General features: G+C 34.8%; 1 protein-coding gene across 3 annotated transcripts in view; it reads right to left on the bottom strand.

Annotated features, from left to right (window-relative positions):
• The window catches only part of Lrp1b (LDL receptor related protein 1B), a 2,026,300-nt gene that overhangs the window by 141,680 nt on the left and 1,860,139 nt on the right, over nucleotides 1-24,481 (bottom strand). For all 3 annotated transcript variants that reach the window (XM_021181392.3, XM_029472167.2, XM_029472172.2), the window contains exons 68-71: nucleotides 17,477-17,583; nucleotides 5,481-5,610; nucleotides 688-794; nucleotides 221-353 (exon numbers count right to left, since the gene is read on the bottom strand). In XM_021181392.3, the coding sequence (XP_021037051.1) occupies nucleotides 221-353; nucleotides 688-794; nucleotides 5,481-5,610; nucleotides 17,477-17,583 (477 nt within the window). The remainder of the gene's footprint in view (nucleotides 1-220; nucleotides 354-687; nucleotides 795-5,480; nucleotides 5,611-17,476; nucleotides 17,584-24,481) is intronic.

The following is a 24,481-nucleotide window of genomic DNA, read 5'->3' as shown; positions in this document are numbered from 1 at the left end:
CCAGTACTTTATAAACTTGAGTCTGAGTGACATTTTTTCCCAGTGTGGATACTTGGAGATTACATTTTGTATCAAAAATTTGTGGATTTTTCTTATTTAGAGCAAGGCATTATGGAATAGAACTAGAAAGAGCTAAAAGAATTATTCATAAATCCTATTCTTTACATGTTATATAGATATTATCCATTCTCTCATTATGGACACACACATGGTACCTTACCTCTGCCACATGTCTCTTCATCACTGCCATCCACACAATCATAAATTCCATCGCACAGCCATCGGATTGGTATACAGTATGCTTTATTCTTGCATTGAAACTGATCTTCCTTACATTCTATCACACAGTCCATCTGTTAAAACACATAGGGAACACATCACATGAATTTTCATGAATGGTGATAGAATTATAGGCAAAGTAACCAGGAAATTCACAATAGTGGATGTTCCGTATAGAATGAGATTTATTTTATTTATCCTAATGAACACAATTTCTACAAATAACAGTGTTCTTTAGGGTGCAGATGGTCTCTGTATGAAGCATGAAGGTCCTTCTTATTTGCTGTAGATATTATATTCATGTATAACGTCTAGCAGTTGAGACAGTGTGAATAGAAAAATGCTGCTTATTTTTACTACATTTACATTATGTAATTCAAAAGCTTTAATCAAATAATAGATTTTTACCTCATCTGAACCATCAACACAGTCAGGTTCTCCATTACATTTCAAAGATGCTGACAGACATCCTCCACTGGCACACATATATTCACTTGATGAGCAGACAGGAAAGGCTAAACAATTATAAAGCTGAAGTTTAGATATAGGAATAAAAACAATTGGTTTAGAAGGAAAATATATAAATGAATATAAGAAGATGAATTCATGGCCAAATTAAGAATAGCTACTGATGGGATGTGACGTAAGGCTTTAACACAATAAACTAGATAAACAGTATACATTAATATCTTATCCCATAGATCCTGAAGAATTAAGTGAGTTTTTCACAATTTTCAATTTTTTGAAAATATCTCTTTTCAAAGCTGCAAAAATAATTAAGTAGCTGGGAGTAAGTGTGTTTTTACATAATTTTTTTACATAGGATCTAGTGATACATATTTGAACATTTTTGTCTTCAGACTTAAAGATAACATTTGGGTAGTTACCCAAGCCCATAGAATTTATAGTTACCCTTCCTTCCTTCCTTCCTTCCTTCCTTCCTTCCTTCCTTCCTTCCTTCCTTCCTTCCCTTCTCTTCTCTCTCTCTCAATCTCTCTCTCTTTCTTTCTTTCTTTCTTTCTTTCTTTCTTTCTTTCTTTCTTTCTTTAGTACTTGTTGTTAATTTGTTTTTGTTTATCAAAACAGGGTTTCTCTGTGTAACCCTGGCTATCCTAGAACACACTCTGCTGGCCAGGTTTGCCTCAAACTCAAAGATCCACCTACCTACTTTTGGCTCCCCAATGCTGGAATTAAAGCTGTGTACCACCACTGCCTGCTAGTTTGTTGTTGTTGTTTTTGTTTTCCTTAAGCAGAGTTTTTAACTGGAAAAATTGCCAATACTCAAACTATTCCATAAAAAAATAAACAAAAGGAGCACTACCTAACTTGTTCTATGAAGCCACAGTTACTCTGATACCTAAGCCACAAAAGGACCCAACCAAAAAAGAGAACTTCAGACCAATCACACTTCGGCGTACTCAATAAAATTCTTACAAACTGAATCCAAGAACCCATCAAACCTATCATTCAAAACAATCAAATAGGCTTCATCCCAGGGATGCAAGGTTGGTTCAATATATGAAAATCCATTAATGTAATCCACTATATAAACAAACTCAGAGAAAAAAAATTACATGATCAAATCCTTAGATGCAGAAAAAGCATTTCACAAAATACAACACCCCTTTATGTTAAAAATATCAGAGAGATCAGAAATTCAAGGGCCATACCTAAACATAGTAAAAGCAATTTACTGCAAATCAACAACCAATATCAAACTAAATGGAAACATTCTTGAAGCAATCCAACTAAAGTTGGGGACAAGACAAGGATGCCTACTCTCCCCATATCTATTCAATATAGTACTCGAAATGCTACCTAGAGCAATAATACAACAAAAAGAAATCAAGGAGATATAAATTGGCAAAGAAGAAATAAAGGTATCACTATTTGCAGATGATATGATAGTATACATAAGTGACCCTAAAAATTCTAACAGAGAAATTCCCCAGCTGATAAACAACTTGAGGAAAGTGGCCGGATATACAATTATCTCAAATAAACCAGTAGCCTTCCTTTATAAAATGAGAAACAGGCTGAGATAGAAATTAGGGAAACAACTCCCTTCATAAAAGCCACACATAATATAAAATATCTTTAAGTAACTCTAACAAATAAGTGAAAGACATGTATGACAATAACTTCAATTCTCTCAAGAAAAAAAAAATCAAAGGAGATCTCAAAAAGTGGAGAGATCTCTCATGCTCATGGATTAGCAAAATTAATATAGTAAAAGTGACCATTCTACCAAAGGCATTCTACAAATTCAATGCAATCCCCATCAAAATCCCAACACAGTCTTCAAAGACAAGAAAAGAGCAATTCTTAAATTCATCTGGAAACACACACACACACAAGCAAAAATGATTCTTAACAATAAAAGAACATCTGGGGTAATCATCCCCTGATTCATTGGAACAGGGGAAAATTTGCTAAACAGAATTCCAATGGCTCATGCTTTAATATCAAGAATTGATATTAGACCTCATGAAACTGGAAAGCTTCTGTAAGGCAAAGGACATAGTCAATAAGAAAAACAGATTGGGAAAAAAAAATTTCATTATCTCCACATCCAATAAAGGGCAAATATCCAAAATATATAAAGACCTCAAGAAGCTAATCACCAAAAAAACAAATAACACAATCAAAAAATGGGGTATAGAACTAAACTGAGAATTCACAAAAGAAGAATCTTGAATTGCTGAGAAGCTCCTAAAGAAATGTTCTATGTCCTTAGTAATCAGAGACATGCAAATCATTTTACCTGAGATTCTTCCTTACACCTATCAGAATATCTAAGATCAAAATCTCAGGTGACAGCAGATGCTGGCAAGGATATGGAGGAAGAGGAACACTCCTCCATTGCTGGTGAGATTGCAAACTTGTACAACTACTCTGGAAATCAATCTGGAGGTTCCGCAGAAAATTGGAAATAGATCTACCTGAAGATCCAGCAATATCACTCGGGTATATACCCAAAAGATGCTTCATCATTCCACAGAAGCATGTGTTCCAGTATGTTTATAGTGGCCTTATTTGTGATAGCCAGAAGGTTGAAACAACCTAGATGTCCCATGACAGTAGAATGGATACAAAAAATGTGCTTCATGTACACAATGGAATACTACTAAACTATTAAGAATTAGGACATCCTGACTTTTGCAGGCAAATGGACGGAACTAGAAAATATCATCCTGAGTGAGGTAACTTAGACCCTCCATAAAGTACAGAATACCCAAGATACAGTCCACAGAACTCAAGAGTTCAACAAGCTGAAGGGTCCAAGTGAGGACTCCTCAGTCCCACTTTAAAGAGAGAAGAAAGTAATCACAAGTGGGGAAGGAGGGAGAGACCTGGGAGGGAAAGTGAATAGGGGCTTCAGGGACATGAGAACCTGATCTAGAACTGGGTAAGGGAAAAGGACTGAATCCCTGAGGGCCCAGCAGAAAGAGTGAAAACAGGCAACCTCAGGAGGTAGGATGCTGAGGGGACTCTCCAGAATGCACCAGAGACCGGGGAGGTGAGATACTATCAGGACGCAAAGGGAGGGACCTTAGAAGAAATGCCCTACACTAGAGAGTGGGAACTTATAGAGCCCTCCTCCAACAGGAAGACAGGGCATCAAATGAGGGAGGGGTTGCCATCTCACAGTCAAAGCTCTGACCCATAATTGTTTCTGTCCAAAAGAACAACAGACATGGAAATGGAGAGGAGCCTGAGGAAAAGAATGTCCAGGGACATGCCCAAAGTGGGATCCAGCTCAAGGGGAGGCCCTAAGGCCTGACACTATTACTAAGGCTATGGAGTGCTAACAAAAAGGGACCTATCCTGACAGTACTCCTGAAGACCCAACAAGCAGCTGAAAGAGTCAGATGCAGATATTTATACCCAACCAATGGAAAGCAGTTGTTGATACTTGTGGTTGAATTAGGGAAGGCTGAAAGAAGCTGAGGAAGGGGGCAACCCTGTAGGAGGACCAGCAGTCTCAAATAACCTGGACCGTGAGATCTCGCAAACACTGGACCACCAAACAGACAGCATATACCAGGTGATATGAGGCCCCCAACACATATACAGCAGAGAACTGCTATGTTCAGTCAGAGTTGATGCACCTAACCCTCAAGAGACTGGAGGTCCCAGGGAGTTTAGAAGTCAGATAGGAGGCTATGCCAGTGCCTGGCAAATACAGAAGTGGATGCTCATAGTCATCTATTGGATGGAACAAATGGCCCCCAATGGAGGAGCTAGAGAAAATCCCCAGGGGGCTGAAGGGGTCTGTAACCCTATAAAAGGAACAGCAATATGAACTAACCAGTACCCCCCCCCCGAGTTTGTGTCTCTAGCTGCATATGTAGCAGAAGGTGGCCTAATCGGTCATCATTGGGAGGAGAGGCCCTTGGTCTTGCAAAGATTATATGCCCCAATACAGGGGAATACCAGGGCCAGGAAGCAGGAGTGGGTGGGTTGGAGAACAGTGTGGGGTGTGTATAAGGGACTTTGGGGATAACATTTGAATTGTAAATGAAGAAAATATCTAATAAAAAATGGGAAAAAAGAAGTCAGGTAGGGTTGGGGGGCAGGGAAATCTTCATGGAGACAGGGGGTTGGGGAGGAGGTATGGGATGTGGAACAGTGAGGGATGTACAGGGGATGGAATAAAATCTGGATTGTAAAAGAAAAAAGAAGTAAATGACAAGACAGTGGTTCAAAATTTTCCATAACCTAATAATACTGTATGTGATCCTGAAATGAATTAAATATTAAAATTTATCACATAAAATTATTGCCATCATCTAGTTTTAAGTAATTATCATATACTTTATGAGCGTATAAGCTGTTTCTTAAGCTCTCCTCGATGTTGTCTCCCAAGTCTATATTTCTGTATTTATACATAGATGACAGTAAAATCTTTTGAATTGTTCCTATAAGACATTGTAATTGATACAGCTAGATAAGCATTGTATATTTGATGAGTATATTTTAGAATCATATTTAAGGAATGAACGAGTGAATTTATCTAGCAAAATGACTTTGGAACATATGAAGAATACATAAAGTTTTTATTTTCAGATACTCTAAGTGATCTCTAAATGCCAGCATATTGTATGCTTGTCTGACCGTTTTCTGTACCTCACTGCCTTGGCTTAAATTCCATCAAGTTTAGAATAACCACTAAGGTGGATGTTCTATTATCATTTTACCTGGCTCACAGTTTTTCTCATCTTCTCCATATTTACAGTCCTCATGTCCATCGCACTTCCACTTCGCTGACAGGCATTGGCCATTAGAACACTGAAACTGATCTTTGGAACAACTTGTTTCACAATTTTTCTGTCAAGTATAACACAAAATCATTAAATTAAAATTTTTTAAACAAAGCAGTCTGCAAACTTAAGAGAAAACTGAAAATATGGATGAATTTAGAAGCCATAAAAACAGAATAGGAAACCTCAGGGGCTCGTTGCTGGCTAGTGAGTATGACAAAGTGATGGCCATTTTCCAAGGTTTTCCATGAATAGTTTTAATTTTTCAATTTTTAAAAGTTTATTTTTAAATATAAGATATAATAACACAATTTCTTCCCTTAACTTTCCTCCCTTCAACTACTCACATGACTCTAACCCCCATCACTGCCTCTTAAACGTATGGCCCCCCTTTCATGAATTGTTCTCGTGCCTTCATCTGGCCAACAAGAGAACCTGCACATTGCAAGTACAAATGTACTGTACATGTAAATAAATAAGTAAATCTGCACTTAAAAAAAGATGATTATTGTTTTCAAACACAATATATAGAGAATTGTTCTTTGTGAAATAACATTGCAGAGTTGAAACTGCTTTTAGTTAAAGGAAAATTAACATTGCTTGTATTAGAAGAAAAAAAATCTATTTTTCTTGTTTCATATTGAAGTCAGTACAATTTGGGAAGTTGTCTTTTTATTATCTTTACCACCAGTTGCTTCCATATAGCTATAGTTTGAACTTGCATCCCAGGGCTGGTATCAGTCAACCCAACTAGAAAGTCCTGAATTTAAATATGCAGATTTAAATTAGTGGGATATTATCCATTTAGGAAAGAGGCCAATAATCTGACTGCTACAGTATAGCTCCAGGGCTCAGCTGAAGAAGATGAGGAAGATAATGGATAATGAAGTCCTCAACTATAGTCATTTCTACTTCCAAAGACTGAACCAGTCCAACGCCACAATGTTTCCATGAACACAGCAAATCTAGCAGCCTCTACCTTCAGAGTGCTGATATTAACGGTGTACACTACCCCATTGTTTACTTTATGTTCTTTTCATTTATCTATTATTACTTTTCATAAATTGGAAGCTTAGCTGGCTGAGGTCTTATTCTGAGTCCACCATTCCCTTTATTCCATTTAACTTAAGGCTTTCTTTAGTCTTTTTACACTTCCTAATATTTTGTTTCTCTTCAAACTGTTGTATTTTTCCTTGTCCAAGTTGTTTCTTTTCATTATAAGCCTTCATTAAACTGGCGACATATAACTACAGTACCCAGCCAACACTGACCTGTCTTGAAATCTCTGCAAACACAATGCAAAACTCTTCAGTTTAGCTTTCACTTCCAGAAAGGAAGACTTTCAGACAGGCAAAACCAGCTACATTCTTTGTCAAAACTTCATAAGATATGTCTAGACCACTTACTAATATGGTCTGCTGAAACCTTTTGAGATAGGCTTTGCAGTACAAATCCCTCCTCGGCATTACTGTATTCCATGTTCCTACTAGGATGACCCACCAAGTCCTTCTTAAATATACAATTAATTTTTAGTCTATATTCCTTCAAACAAGATCATGGTCTGGTCTATCACAAAAATAATTCAGTCCCTGGTACTAACTTATATCTTTTAGAGTTTTATTGTTGTGGAGAGACATCTAACCATGGCAACATTTACAAAGAAAAACATTTATTGGGTCTGGTTTACAATTTCAGAGATGTAGTCCACTGTCATGGCAGGAGACATAGTATCTCTGGGGCAAACATGGTGGTGAAGTAGCTAAGAGTTCTATATCTGGATTGACAAACAGCAGAAAGAGAGACACTGGGACAGGCTTGAGAATCTGAAATCTCAAAGCCCACAACCAGAGACATAGTGGCACACCTATTTCAACAAGGTCACATCTATTTCTGCCACTCCCTATGATCTTATAGGGGTCATTTTTATTCAAACTATCACATATGGTAGATCTTAATCTTGATGTAGATGGATTCCCTTTTTCTGAGGAACCAACACACTGGTTTTCATAGTGGCTATATACACCACAATGTATACACTACAGTGTATTTGTGTTATTCTTAGTCCACATCTTGGCCAGCTAATGCTATTTCTTTTTTTATTTTTTTATTTTTAAATTAATTTTTTTAGTTATTCTTACAGGAATAAAATGAAAACTCAAAGTAATTTTAATTTACATTTCCCTGTTGGCTAAGAATGTTGAACCTTTCCTGAAGTGTTTCTTGATCATTTGAGTTTCCTTTGAGAATTCTTTGTTTGATATGTACCCATTTTTAATTTGAGGTTGCTTTCTTTCCTTTTTTTTTTGATATCTAGTTCTTAGTCTTTTCAACATTTTGAGTATCAGTCCTCATTCTGATGTATAGTTGGTAAAAATCGCTTTCCTTTCTGTAGGATCCAAGTTTTTCTATATGATGGTATTCTTGGCTGTGGTGAAGATTCTCCATTTCATGAAGTTTGATTTATTAATTGCTGATCATATGCCCAGTGGTAATTATGATGTGTACAGAAAGTCATTTCCTGGAAGAGTGTGTTCAAGACTATTCTACACATACTCTTCTATCAGTTTCTCCTTATCTGGTTTTACAATGAGAATTTTGGTCCACGAGGAGTTGAGTTTTGGTCAATGTAATAGATACAAATCTATTTTGATTCTTCTACATGCAGCCATCCAGTTTGAATAGCACCAGCTGTTGAAAATGCTGTTGTTTTTCTAGTGTATATTTCTGGCTTCTTTATAAAGCATCAGTTATTCATAAGCATATGGATTTATGTCTGGGTGTTCAAATTCATTGATGTGTCTTTTTTATGCCAATACATTATTATTATCATCATCATAATCAATATCAGTAATTATAATAGTTTTATAATAAAACTTGAAATCAGGGATGGTGATATCTGTAGCACTTGTTTTATTGTTCAAGACTGTGATACTCTTTTGTTCTTGATTTGTTTTGTAATGTTTTGGTGTGTGTGTGTGTGTGTGTGTGTGTGTGTTTCCATATGAAGCTGAAAATTATTATGTCAAGATCTTTGTTGGAATCATTGTGCTGAAATTGGATGGGGATTGCATTGTTTTTGTTAATTCCATTTGGTAGTATAGAGATTTTTGCATTAATCCAATGATTCATGAGAATGGAAGATCTTCACATCTTCTGATATGTTTGGCAACTTCTTTTTTCAAAGATTTGAAGTTTTCATCATATAGTTATTTCATTTGCTAGGGTAGAAATCCCCTCCAAATATTTTCTATTATTTGAAGATATTGTGATTTTTTTCCCCTGATTCCTCTTCAGACCATTTGCCATTTGTTTATATGAAGGCTTTTGATTTTTCTAAGTTAATTTTATATACAGTTATTTTGCTGAATGTGTTTGTCATCGATAGGACTTTCTAGCAAATTTTCCCATAACTTATGTATTCTATCATATTGTCTACAAACTAATGAGTTTGACTTCATTTCCAAATTTTATCCCCTTGATGTCTTTCAATTGTCTTGTTTCTCTAGCAAAGGTGTCAAATACTATATTGAATAGGCACAGAGAGAGTGGACAACATTGCCCTTTTCCTGATTTTAGCTTAATTGCTTTGAATTTCTTGACATATAAGTTGATGCTTACTATAAACTTTCTGTAATCTACCTTTATTATGTTCAGGTATGTCCCTTGTAGCCATAATCTCGCCTAAAATTTTCATTGTCACGGGGTGTTGTATCAGTGTCAAAGGGCTTTTCCACATCTTCGATGATCACATGGTTTTTACATCAGTTTCTTTATATGGAAGATTACATTTATTAATTACATTTATTAATTTATTAATTATGTTGAACCACCCCTGAATCTTTGCCATGCAGCCTACTTGATTATAGTGGATGATCTTTTGATGTGTTCTTGGGTTCAGTTTGTATTTAGTGTTGAATATTTTTTTATCTTGATCATGAGGAAAAATTGGTGAGTAAGCTTTCCATTTTAGTTCGTTATGTGGCTTGACTATCCACATAACTGTAGTCTTATAAAATGAATTGGGCAATGTTCCATCTGTTTCTATTTTGTGGAAATATTTGAGAAGTATTGACATCAATTCTTCTTTGAAAGTCTGGTACTTTTTTTTTTAAACAGTTGAGAAAATGGTAATGGTGGCTTCTATTTCACTGGGGATTCCAGGTCTCTTTAACTTGCTTATATCATCTTGATTTGACTTTGGGGGATGATATGTATTAAGAACATAACCTATTTATTTGGGATTTTCCAATTTTGTGAAGTATAGATCTTTAAAGTCTGTCCTTATAATTCTCTTGATTTCCTAAGTGTCTGTTGTTTTGTCTACATTTTCATCTCTGAATTTGTTATTTTGTGTCCTCTCTCTGTCGCTCTCTGTCTCTCTGTCTCTCTGTCTCTCTGTCTCTCTGTCTCTCTCTCTCTCTCTCTCTGCATTTTAGTTCATTTGGATTTTGGTTTGTTGATTGTTCATTTTACTGATTTTCTCACAGAACCAATTCTTTGTTTCATTGATTATTTGTATTATTGTCTTTGTTTCTATTATATTCATTTCAGCCTTGAGTTTGATTTTTCTTGTTGCCTACTCTTTTTGTGTGTCATTTTCTCCTTTTATTCTAGAGCTCTCAGGTGTGCTGTTACAATCTCATTTTTTTAAATTGTACAAACTTATTGGTATGAACTTAAAATTACTTTCTTTTTGTCCTGCAAGTTTTATGATGTTGTGTATTCATATTCACTCAATTCTATCATGTTTTAATTTCTGTCTTAATTTCTGTTTCATAGTTTTATTCATTAGAGAGGTATTAACTTTCAATGTATGTAAACTTGTAAGTTTGTAAACTCTTATTGTTTCTATTGTTATTGTTATTCATAATTCACCCATTGTGTTATGATAGGTTATTTGGTGTTATTACTATATAAATTTATTTGTGGAATATTACTTTGTATCCAAGCATATCATCAGTTATGTAACCATTTCAATGAAGTGCTGAGAAGTTATATACTTTTGTATTTGGATGAAATATTCTGTAAATATCTGCTAGGTCGATTTGGTTTATAATGTCATTTAGGCCACACATTTCTGTTTAGTTTTTGTCTGGTTGACATGCTTATATGACGGTTTCATACTGAATTCTCCAAGTGTGTGAGGGTCAATATGTGATTTATGCTGTAGTACTGTTTGGTATTTTGGGGGCCTAGATGATACACACTGAAAATCTCTCTTGATGAATTTTTCCTTTGACAAGCACACAGTGTTTTTCCCTATCTATTCTGATTTGGTTGCTACAAATTAAAGTCACAAAAGAAGTCACTTGATATGCACTCACTGATAAGTGGATATTAGCCCAGAAACCTAGAATACCCAAGATACTACTTCCAAAACAAGAAAATCAAGAAGGAAGACCAACACGTCGATACTTCATTCCTCCCTAGAATACGGAATAAAATATCCATGGAAGGAGTTACAGAGACAAAGTTTGGAGCTAAGATGAAAGGATGGACCATCCAGAAACTGCCCCCCCACCCCAGGGATCCATCCCATAATTAGCCACCAAATGCAGACACTATTGCATATGCCAGCAAGATTTTTCTGAAGGGACCCTGATAAAGCTGTCTCCTGTTAGGCTTTGCCAGTGCCTGGCAAATACAGAAGTGGATGCTCACAGTCGTCTATAGGATGGAACACAGGGCCCCCAATATAGGAGCTAGAGAAAGTACCCAAGAGCTGAAGGGGTCTGCAAACCTATAGGTGGAACAACAATATGAACTAAACAGTACCCCCGGAGTTCTTGTCTCTAGCTGCATATGTAGCAGAAAATGGCCTAGTCGGCCATCATTGGGAAGAGAGACCCCTTGGTCTTGCAAACTTTATATGCCCCAGTACAGGGGAATGCCAGGGCCAAGAAGTGGGAGTGAGTGGGTAGGGGAGCAGGGCAGGGGGAGGGTTTAGGGGACTTTTGGGATAGCATTTGAAATGTAAATGAAGAAAATATCTAATAAAAATGTGGGAAAAACACACACACACACATACAAAAATGGTCACATCAAAATGTTTCTTTGGTCTATTTGCTTGCAATGTCTAACTCTCCTTGTTAATAAGGTATGCTTTTGTGTTTCTTTTCTTTTTGTTTATTTCATTGATTTCTTTTTTTTTTTCAATTTTTTTTCTGGATGCAGGAAAAGGGTGGAAGGGTAGATGTGTTTCACACCCAGTGTATTCATCTCTGTCTTTTTTTAATGGAAAGCTATGACATTGCAATGATCACTGATCCCAATTATATGTGCTATTGATGGTGTTGGTTGTAGTGGTGGTTTTTATATGCCTTTGCACATGCATTTCTCATCTTTTGACAAAGTCTGATATTTTTTCCTTGGAGTCTTTTTTTGGTTTATAGAGTAAACATGTATAGGTTGGAGTTTGTCTTCTATTACCTTCTTTAGGCCTGGGGCTGTAGACAGATATTGGTTAAATGTGCTTATATCGTGGCATGTTTTATCTCCTTAACCTATAGTGATTGAAAGTTTTGCTGGGTATAATAATCTGAACTAGCATTTGTGCCACTTTAGACTATAGCACATATGTCCAAGCTGTTTTATTCTTTCAGAATCTCCATGGAGAAATTAAGTCCAATATTAATAGTTCTGCTTCTTTTTTCTGTAAATTGACCCTTTTTCTTTGTAGTTTGCACTATTCTTTCTTTGTTCTGTACATTTAGTGTTTTGATTACTATGTGCTAAGGGGATTTTCTTTTCTGGTCCTGTTTATTTGATGTTCTGTGACTTTATTTTTGTACTTTAATAGACATTCCATCTTTATGCTAGAAAGAAAAGTTTCTTTTGTGATTTTGATCATAAATACTTTCTGTGCTTTTGATCTGTATTTATTTTCCTTTTCTATTCTTTCTATTCTTAGATTTGGTGTTATTATAGTGTCCCAGATTTCCTGGAAAATGGTGTCAGGAGTTTTTTGTTTTGTTTGGTTTTTTGTTTGTTTGTTTTGTTTTTTTTTTTTGTTTTTTTTTTTGTTTTTAGATGAAACTTTAACTGAAATGTCCATTCTTTCTATTGTATCTTCAGTGTAACAAATTCACTGTTCCATGTGTTGTACTTTGTTGGTGAAGCTTGCCTCTGTGGTGTGTATTTGGGTTCCTAAATTCTTCCTTTCCAGGTTTCCCTCATTTTTGATTTTCTTGCTTGCTTCTATTTCTAATTTCAGGTCTTCAGTAGTTTTATTCACTTCCACTATTTGTCTGTATTTTAATAAATTTCTTTAAGGGACCTATTTGCCATGTCTTTAAGGATTTTCATCATATTTACAAAGGTTATTCAAAGTCCTTTCACTTGTACTTCAGTTATATTTGTATATTTTGAATGGGCATGAAGCTTGGAGGAGGTCCATTTCATATTGCCATCCATCTTTCTCTTGGTGTTCTCTCTTACTCATCTCTTTTCCTCTGAACTGATCCTGTTACTATTTTGCTGTTTGTGAATCAGCTTTTTTTTTTAAAAATAACATTTGCTCTTAAATGACTATAGATTGATTTGTAATGGCGGCACTTCTATTTGCTCAGGTAAAGATTTCATTTAGAAGTCAAGTAGAACACATACACTTTTAGAAATCTCTCAGTTCATTGTGGGAGATAAACAAGAGTGATATTCGCCCACCTGGTCTAAATATTCATTTAAATGAGCTATTCTGCTCAAGTACAATAATTTCTATTTTTCCCAAACTGTAGTATTTCCTTTCCAACAAGTGGCTTAGCTGTTTGACAGCTATGGATATTTCCAGAGTGAAGACAGTGAATTACTGCTCTTCTTTCCAGTTTAATCCTCAGGTTAGGGAACCAAAGCTATTATGTCCTATTTTTTATTTTATTTTTGCTGATTGACAATTTTTAGACTTCACATAATTGGTATTTGCTTCCTATGTTTTCCCAAATATTAAAATATCAATACCAGAGACTTTTATGAGTGATAATAAAAAGGGGTTACTTATATTTTATGAGCTCACAGGCTAATATAAAATACCACCATATAAATGACAATAACAAAAATTATATTGATTGTTAAGAAAAACAAACATGGATTGTTTAGGATAAGCTTCTCAAAGGAAGCTTTACCAGAACTTACTCTACCTTTGAGACAATACAAATGTGTCAGGATAGTAATAGGGGGAAGCAGGGATACTGGGGAACATGAAAGGAGACCTGTATGTCTTTAAGGTTGAAGCAGGAAGTTAGTCATGAGTTCAAGCAAACTATGGACTGCATAGTGAGTACCAGGCTAGCCAGGACTACCTAACAAGTACAGGAAGACCACTCATTCATTATGTAAAATGAAAGAATGTTGAATTTATTAAAATCTCATTTTTTTACAAAAAATGATCATATTTATTTATCATTTTGTTGTCTCAGTGTATTATGATTACTTATTTTCAAATATCAAATAACTCTTACAGCCCTAATATGAATCACTTGACCATGGTGAGTAATTTTTTAATAGGCTATCGGGTTTAGTTTGTGAGTGTTATGGTAAGGATTTTTGTATTTATGTTCATAGGATGTATAGTCTTGCTGGGCGTGGTGGCACACACCTTTAATCCCAGCACTCAGGAGGCAGAGGCAGGAGGATTTCTAAGTTTGAGGCCAGCCTGGTCTACAGAGTGAGTTCCAGGACAGCCAAGGGCTACACAGAGAAACCCTGTCTTGGAAAAAAAAAAAAAAAAGATGTATAGTCTAGAAGCTTTTTTTGGTTTGTCTTTTCCCAGTTATGACATGTAATTAAGAACTGTGTGTATAAAGGTCATGCATATTTATGAACTAAGTATTTAAATCCGTTTCATAATTACAGTAACTACTTGATAAACATTCCTAGACTTAGTGAATAATTTTATTAGCTTCATTGAACTGAAGTAAATTAATAATAAATAGCATTGGTGTTTCTAGTGTTTTGACAATAGAGAAGGTAGTTCTTCTTGATGTTTTCTAATATAAAATTTAACCTAATATGAATTACTATATGGTATTGTACATGTATGTTTATGAGGACTGTTAGCTATTATTTTAAATAATTAAAAGCATAATGTAATCAAACACAAATTACTGTAATACTGTGTGATTAGCATACTATTATCTCTATTTTTCAAGATTTATATGTTTTGATTTTATGTGTATGAATGTTTTGTCTGCATGTATGTATGAGCATCATGTGCATGTAATTTTCATGAAGACCAGAAGAGAGAGTTAGATTCCCTTTGAACTGTAGTCATAAGCAGTTGTAAGCAAGTGTTTTTTTACCACTAAGACATCTTTCCAGCCACAACATACATTTTCTTAATAATATTAATATCTTAGCAATGTGACTATTGAGATCTTCCTTTTAAGTACTATTGTGAACTCATGGACTTCAGTCCATTATAAAATCTTTTCCTCTTTAGATACTTCACTTGTTCCCTTTCTCAGCTGAGGCCCTTTCACTTTTGTCTCTATGCCCTGTGATAACTGACCCTAAAGTCCTGTGTGCTCACATCTGAAGATGTTATTAATAATTCATGTGTGACGTTCTTTTCCCAGACCTAGAATTACACATCCCTCATAGCAGCACTGTTTCTAATATGTGGGAAGTGATATTTATAGATCACTGCGAATACTTGAGTGAATCATAACTCCTGTATTTCTCTTCATTTTTCACTGTTTATAGAAGTAGATAGTTTAGGATATAAAAGGAATACTAAGCAAGATATCATAATATACTGATGTATTTCAATTATTTTATTTTTTTGTTGCTGTATTAACTGACAAACAATTTAAGTTCAAAGCCCAGAGCCCACATGAAGAAAGAATTTTTCTAGTTGTCCTCTGACCACATCCATATTGTGGTCTCTGTTCACAATTCTACCACATGCACAATAAACAATAACAAAAGACAGCAAAAAAAAATGCAATTGAAATTTTGGAAGATAATTTGCTATGTAACCATCAGAGATTTATATTTAACATTTAATTAACCTAATCCAATGTTTAAAGCTTATTTCATACTCTTTTGAAAGGATATCATTAAAAACACATGACATTTAGTGCATATATATGTGTGTGTGTGTATATATATATATATGTGTGTGTGTGTGTGTGTGTGTGTGTGTGTATGTATATATATATAATTACAATTCTCCCAAAGTTTCTAATTACTGGTAAAATAATCTATGCAAATGTCCTTTCTAACTTTGTGCTAAAGTCTCTTTTTCGTCATTTGAATGACTGTCTTTTATCAAATAAATGTTATTACAGATCTTAAAGAAAAAATAGAATTTACTATGGATTCATTGTCTGCAGATTAAGACTATATAAAAGATTTCTTTAGAGTATTGCCTTGAAGACACTTAGTAATTGAAAATATATTCATCCATGAAAATAGTTTGCCCTTCATGTTGACTGTTGTTAATAGATATATTTATTTTGACTTGGATAACATTTTGGAAAGATTTACACTAAAATTAGACTTTATGATTCTTATATATTTTGGACAGTTAGTAATATCATGCAACAAGAAATCATAAGCCTCAAGCAATATGTTTATAATGTCTGGAGAATGTCAAGAAAGCAAAATAGAAATAAAAACATTGCCATGCATATCCATGCATGATAAGTTTGCATTACATAGGAATGTTTAAACCATTTTTAAATGATGGATGGCAAATACGTATGTGACTTACCACTGTAAACTATTCAGTCACCTTATAGAATCTTGTAAGGGATTTAGATTTTTGTTTTATGAATAGCCATTGAGTAATAAAGTGGATATTTTTTAACTTTTCTTGAGATAGCTTCGCAAATCCAAGCTCAGGTTTGCTGGCCTTGAAGTGAGAATCACACCTGATTTGGGCCAAACCTTGTGTTCCTATCTCTTATTAGGATGGACTTTCCAAAATGGCAAGGGAATGGAAGTGTCTGTCCTAGTAACAGTGGAGGTAGACTTGAAAAGCCCTAAGTTGTATGCATTGTTGTCCAAACAGTAGAGGTATGCTGTGCTTCTCCATCAGATGGAAATTCAATGAATGCTTAGGGAAGTGCTAGAAGCAGAAACCTCTAAATCTCTAAGGAGTATCCTCTACAGTTTAAATGAGATGGAATGGGTTCTATGAGTACTGAATGCATGCATTTCCTGAAGAGGTAAAAAAATATATATCCAAATCAGTACTATATAAGTGAAAGAAAAATGACTTCCTTAATAAACTAAAGACCTCTTTTTCCCTTGGACACATTTACATTCTCTGTTTTCCTCCCATTTAAGTAAAGTAAAAAACGTACTTAAGTAATTGTTCCCACACTTGGCTCCTGTGGTATAAAAAGAAAGCCTGTATTATTTCAATATGACTAGTTTTAAAGCTTCAGGGGTCACAAATACAAAGCAAGAAAGCCTAAGTACAATTCAAGCTTGGAGAGTTGTCCACAGAAATTATCTTCTATTTTCACCTAAAGCATGGGTCTTATAATAAATGGATTGGGATTTATAACCTAAGGAAAGTTTAACCCAAAGTTTCATGAAAATTTATGGAACAGAGTAAAGTTTATAATACTGTATCTGTTGAAGAAAGACTTTAAAATGCATAAAATATTGGTAACAGCTATAAACACATCAGCAAATTTATAAATGAATCTACAAATTGCAAGTACACCAGCAACATGGAAGTGGATTTCCAAGCATCCTATTCCATGATAGATATCCAACTGTGGAGGTAAAACAAGATATAGAATTAGTTGTCAGTAGTAGCACAGTTATTCTATGCAGCCTATGCAGCCTAAAATCATAAATTAAACTTATCTCAGGGCCTCCAGAGCAGGGTGCCCTCCCGAGCTACTTTTGGTCACACTCACCATATTGAATGATGATAACCCTGCATGGAATCTGATTACTTTGGTGTTCACAGAGTTCCCTACCTCATCAGAGCCATCAGCACAGTCAAACTCTCCGTCACACCAGAACCTTGATGATACACAGTCTCCGTTGCTGCAGAGAAAGTCTTTCAGTGTACAGGTCTGTGGCTCTGAAGATAGAAAGACAGCATGGGGTGAGAGTGTTTTATCAGCTGCGTTCTGATCAACACCAAGGAGTAACGAAAAATGTAAAGAGATTAGGTAAGCAAAAGCAATGAGATTATTTAGGGTAAAAGTCTCATGAAGAAACGATGTTTAATTTTCAAATGTAATTTTAAAGTTATTAATATAAATCATTAAAATTTAAACCTATAGCTATTGTTTAATAAAATATAACAGAAAAGTACAAGCAAATGTAGAAAACTTATATACTAGTTGATTGTGACATGATCTTTTCAGTTACAGTTCTATGCCATTTAATGTATTTAATAAATATTTCCTGCCTTTGCATATTAGTGTGCTTAATAATATAAGAAGAAAACTAACCATTGATACTATTTATTATGTATTCTAGGGATTTTATTTATCTGATTTTGTCATAGAAAAACCCAGGGTTCACAAGAGAAGAATGGATCACAAAGCATTGACCAAAGGAGAGTGTGCTTTCTTTTTGCTTTTTTTTTAAAAAAGCATATTTTCAAATGTTTTTTTTTCTTTTATTGGACACGTTCTTTATTTACATTTAAAATGTCATCCCTTATCCAGGTCTATCCCCTGGGAACCCCCTATCTTATTCCCCCTCCTCCGCTGTGGGTGCTCCTCCACCCATCTACCCACTCCTGCCTTGTTTTTGTAATTGTTACTTTGCCTTGAATAATTTGTCAGTTTTGAAATTTTCTTCACTGTTAATTTAATTGCCCATATTCCTTGGAGGCCTGGAATCAAATAGCATGCCTTAACTGCTTGACTTCAGCCTTTAGAGGATTTTTTTTTTAACAATGTTGAACTTGGTTCAGAACTTGGTTCTGTTGAGTAATCATTGTGACTGCTGGGCATCATCATTTTCCAGATTGGCATCTTGGATGTGCAAAATCAGCGACTGTTTCCTCTATTCATTAATTGTCTTCTTTAAAATGTTTTATTTGTTCATTTTAACTTATTGTTTGATTATGTAAATCTACTTTTAGGTGCTAGATAAATATTCTTTAAGTATAGCTTCACTCCTGGTCTATACAGCTGTGCAACATGCAATATTATCCATGTTCATGTGAAGGAGGAACAGATAAGAGACATTTGTCTGAGGAAAACCTGTATGGAGACTGATATTCTCTTCCATAATGACCATGAACAACTCGGCCTTCTATTAGTATCCACTTGAGTTGTTCAACAATGCACACTTCTATTAGTATCCCTGTCTATGAGCTGCTCAGTCTCTGAGCATTAGCAGTGTTTGGCTGGTCTTCTCACTCCTACATTTTTAAAAATGGTATCTTTGAAGAACTGGGCAGAGTCATGAGTATCAGAGAGGAAATGTTCTGCTTTAGAATTGACTGTGTATTATGACCATTGGTCTATAAATAAAACTAAGTTTCAGAAGAATGGCAACAAATAAGTGTTTGGGCTTAAAAGTGAGAACTATAGTTCTAAATTTCAGCCTAACCTCTAGTGTGTAGCAAATTCCAAGCAAGCTTGGATGCACAGCAAAAACTTTTCTCAAAAAAAAATAATAATAAAAACAATAAAAAAAAACACAACCAAATGAAAACAAATGCAGAAATACTACTAAATAGATACATTCTAATATGTCTGTCTGCTCCTTTCTTTATTGGCATTCAGTAACAGCTCATTCTCTTGTCTTTACAGCATATAGCATATGACATATACATATATGTATATATGTATATGTACCTATATAACAGCATATATTATAGATTATATATATGTATATATGCATATATGTATATATGTACATATGTACATATGTATATATGCATATGTGTGTATGCATATGTGTATATGTGTATATGTGTATGTGTGTATGTATGTATGTATGTATGTATGTATGTATGTATACGTGTGTGTGCATATACTCATTATATGATGCCTTAATCCCTAATCTTAAAATACGTTTGTGCCACAAATAATGACTATAGCAGCAAGGTGCTAATGCTCTATTTGCATTAGACATTAGGAACATGTGTGGCTAAGTCCTTTAACCAACTTATTGCTCAAACCTTAAAACAACTCTACAAGGCATGTATATCATCACTATTCCCCCATCTAAATGAGCAAACTGAGAAACAGAGAGAATAAGAACTTTACTCTAAATGACTAAGAACTCTAGCTAAAAATAAAACTAGCTGGTGTTTAGCTGAACCAATACAACTAGATACCAAAGCCCATGCTTATGGCTAGTGTAATATATGTTATTTTCTACAGACTGCAGAAGTGAGTACAGAACAGTAGGAAGCTGACTTTCTTTTGTTTGCCCTCTATTTTACTTATTTGTTTGCATCATTGCCACATTCAAAACTATTGTATCATACTGGAGCTTGTAAACTCAAGGAGATTTATTCTAGAAAAAAAGAAATGATAGTGAAGTATGTGGTATCTATTTAGCAATGACTGCACTCGGGAGGCAGAGGCAGGTGGATTTCTGAGTTCCAGGCCAGCCTGGTCTATGAAGTGAGTGCCAGGACAGCCAGGGCTACACAGAAAAACCCTGTCTCGAAAAAACCAAAAAAAAAAAAAAACAAAAAACAAAAACCAAAAAAAGCCCCCCCAAAAAAAACCAATCAATATAATTTTCCTTAGAAAAATCAAGATAAAAAGTATTTTTAGAATATATCAAACCTAAATGCTTAGAAACTGCACAAGAAACATTTACATACATGTGTTTGACCATTAACAGGATTACTTCTTGTACAGTTATAGCTTGCATTTATTCTATTTAAAGGCAAATACATTTTCTATGTGCTAAATGGCTTCATAGACATTGACATATTTGACTATATGCAGAGTTGGATGTTGCTGACATAAGATTAGAAATAAGTTACAGTCTGTTGGAGGCATTTACTTAATAATTGTACAGTGAATTTGTTTTATTAAATGTTTGTCATAAGTCATTAGAATTGCTGCTCCAGCAAGGAAAGAGAAAGACTATTTGTTTTGAAAATATTTTTAATTGACAATATTAAATCCAAGTAATTTTTATTAGATATTTTATTTTGCTATGCACAAAAATTTACCAGCATGTCCACAGGTGCCATTGAGGAATGGCATATATTAATATGATTCTAATGTCATTTATATGGCTGAGAACATAGTTACTGTCTTTAGATCGGTGAAACTGAAACTTTTTAAACTAAATTTAATGAAATCAATTTTAAATTTTTAATTGCTTATAAAAATCTTTAAGTCTTTCAAATAGAGTAGAATGAGTTTCAGGTTGTTGGCCAGGTAACAGTATTTGTGCATATTAAAACTAAAGCAGCAGCGTGGCTGTTCCTGGCAGCTAACCCATCTGGAAAGAAAGTCTAAATACATCCCTTTTCCTAGAATTGCTAAAATGGTGTGCCCATCTTAATGGTATGTAATATATATATATATATATATATATATATATATATATATAATATATATATGCCATATACATATATATGGTTTATAATTATAATAGTTACCATTAAGATTAAAAATAATTTACACAGATTTTATATATATGTGTATATATATATTATATATATAATATATAATTTGTATATATATATATACATATGAATATAGACTTTATATATATATATGTGTGTGTGTGTGTGTGTGTGTGTGTGTGTATGTAATATCAAGAGTGAATGGGAAATCCACCACATTAACAATCTATTATGTTTTTCATGAATCTCTAAGGCACACTGGCAAACAAGAAGCTTCTGTAGGGCTTGCTCCCTCTGTCTTTGAGGCCTCCTGGATTTCAAAATAGCAATGAACACAGAGCAACCCAAAGAATGGCTAGTTCCACCTATACTAAGGGAGGCAAAAACACAGCCTCAAAACTATCCCTCATGAACTAAAGACACTGAAGTTGAAAGAGGAAAGTAACTTTCCAAACAGACTTCAGGGCATAGCACTGACAGGCAATCTCCACATTCCTCATCTAGCCTTAGTTACTCTTTGTTCCACAAAAGCTATATTAATGTCAACAACTGAGGATTGTTACAATACATTTTTATATAGGATATGCTATAAAATAATTTGCCATAGATTCAGTGGGAAGAATCTAGAAATTAAAATAAATGAGATAGCTTGTCTATATACAAAACTAATCTATGTAATCAAGTTACATGATATTAAAAAGATAATTAACTATACCTTAATTCAAAAACATATAAAATAAACTGTAATCTACATAAATTATATGTGAACTTCAGTGGCATATTATAATTTTATTGATAAATTAAAAAATGAAATGGTGAGACTTCTCAGGGATTTTTTGTTGTTGTTGTTGTTGTTTTGTTTTTCAAGACAGGGTTTCTCTGTATAGCCCTGGCTGTCCTGGAACTCACTCTGTAGACCAGGCTGGCCTTGAACTCAGAAATCCGCCTGTCTCTGCCTCCCAAGTGCTGGGATTAAAGGCGTGCGCCGCCACCACCACCCGGCAGGGATTTTCAAGACTATGGTTCATATTAAAAAATGGTTCCAATGACAGTGACATTTCCTTGATTTTAGAGCATAGATCATTGCTGAAGCAATGCCCATTGAACACCTAGCAAAGGAAATGATCAGCAGATGAGAATCAATAAATATGAACCCATCATCTTGTATGAATGCTAAAATACAAAAAAACATATTTCACCTCAAACACAGCTGGAAATTAATTGTACCACTACCATTTCAATTATCCTCAGGCATAAAACTGGAGTTTTTGTAACATAATTTAAAATAAGATATGCTAAGTCAGATTCATAAGCAAAGCCATCTGAAAAAACAAAACAAAACAAAACAAAACAGAATTCAACAGTATCTGTGTTCTATTTCTTAAATGTAAAGCAATTCCAAAGAGAATTTAATAGTATGTGAGGGTTCTTTCTTAAAATTAAAAGTGATTTATTGTTTCTGGTATATTTTGCTACTTAATACAAAATTAACAGGAAGTGCTAAATATGTATCAAAGTGAATATCTGTAGTCAATAGTTTTGAAAATATGATAATTTGTCACTATTCAAATATTTATTCATGAGTATGTACATGTAAAATTAGGAATTATATACCTAATACACAGTGCATATGTGTTTGAACAATGCTGTGTATATAAACATATATTTACACTAGTTTTAATATCAGAAATTGGAAATATATTGATCACATTTTAACAGAGTAACATTTGCTTAAACTTAGTTTCTATATTTCTAATCTCTTGGCAATGATTTCCTTCACTGATAAAATTTTGCTCATGTAGAACTGATAGCATTTATATTGCTTATATGTGTCATTCGATTCTCGTTCATTCAGTGTAGAATTTTCAAATGTTCAAACTTCAAAACCATATTGGTGACTCTAGACCCCTTCATCCTTATAACCATTAAGGATTTGACATGTTAATATAATGTGATACTTGTATTAACATATAAGATCTTCTGGTTTCATTCATCACAACTGTATTATAATTTATTCTTATATACTGTTGTATGTCCTTTGAAATGTCAATATTCCTTGTCTTAGGCAATGAAACCAGAATAAATATAAAACTATTTCAAATGGACTTTTTAATTTTGTTTCTTTCTTTGCTTCTCTCTCTCTCTCTCTCTCTCTCTCTCTATCTCTCTCTCTCTCTCTCTCCCTCCCCTCCCCTCCCACTTCCCCTCCCCTCCTCTCCCTCCCCCCCTCCCCTCCCCCTCCCTCTCTCCCTCTCCCCCTCCTCTCCCCCTCTCCCCCTCTTCCTCTCTCCCTCTCCCTCTCCCCCTCCCACTCCCCCTCTCCCTCTCTCCTCTCTCCTCTTTTCTTCTTTCTTTTCTCAGAATAGAATTTTACTGTATAACCCTGGAACTCACTCTGTAATGCAGGCTGGCCTTGGTTTTAAACTCACAAAGATCCACCTGCCTCTGCCTCTCTGCCTCTCTGCCTCTCTGCCTCTCTGCCTCTCTGCCTCTCTGCCTCTCTGCCTCTCTGCCTCTCTGCCTCTCTGCCTCTCTGCCTCTCTGCCTCTCTGCCTCTCTGCCTCTCTGCCTCTCTGCCTCTCTGCCTCTCTGCCTCTCTGCCTCTCTGCCTCTCTGCCTCTCTGACTCTCTGACTCTCTGACTCTCTGACTCTCTGACTCTCTGCCTGACTCTCTGACTCTCTGACTCTCTGACTCTCTGACTCTGCCTCCCAAGTTTTCAGATTAAAGGCATGCACCACCTATCAGCTCCTTTATTCTTTTTTAATGGACATGTTGTCAGTGACTAGGGAAGTCAGAGTCCAATCACCTTTTTGTTGCCACAAGCTGGCTTTTAAATTTCTGAGCAAAATTTTTATCTACTTTGGGAAGCTCAGCTAACTCAGAGGCAATCAATTTCAACCCCTCTTCTTCTTTTCCATTTCTTACTAGAACAATAATCTGATTTCTTTTACAATTTCAACAACTTCGTGAACAAAGATCGACCTTGTCTGACTCTGATGATACAGGATTTTAATGCCAAGTACTTTTGATGGTGAGGCAGGAAGATGATAAGTCCAAGGGCTGCTTGGACAACAAAGTGCATTTAAGGTCAGTTTGACCAGTTTAGTGAAATTCTGACTCAAAATCAGTGTAAGATGAAATAGAGAATTAGCCTAGAATGTATAATTCCCTTGGTTCAATGTCTAGTTATAAGCAGTAAAGAAGGGAAGAAGGGAAAAGGAAAACTCCACAAAGTGTTCTATTTCCAAGGTCAATTCTCTTGTCCTCAGTATCTTTCAAAACAGAATGTTTGCTCAAGGAATCTAAACGATTAAGACTAAGCACATAAAACAAATCTAAGAAATATCTAGAACATTGGGTATGTACATTCTTATATTTTAAATTAATTTTTCTTCTATTAGTATCATCATAAATTC

Source organism: Mus caroli, unplaced genomic scaffold, assembly GCF_978045245.1.
Source record: "Mus caroli unplaced genomic scaffold, Mus_caroli_1 scaffold_2, whole genome shotgun sequence".
In the NCBI taxonomy this organism is placed as follows: domain Eukaryota; kingdom Metazoa; phylum Chordata; class Mammalia; order Rodentia; family Muridae; genus Mus; species Mus caroli.
The sequence above is the reverse complement of the archived record's forward strand: the minus strand, read 5'-3'. Positions and strand labels throughout refer to the sequence as shown.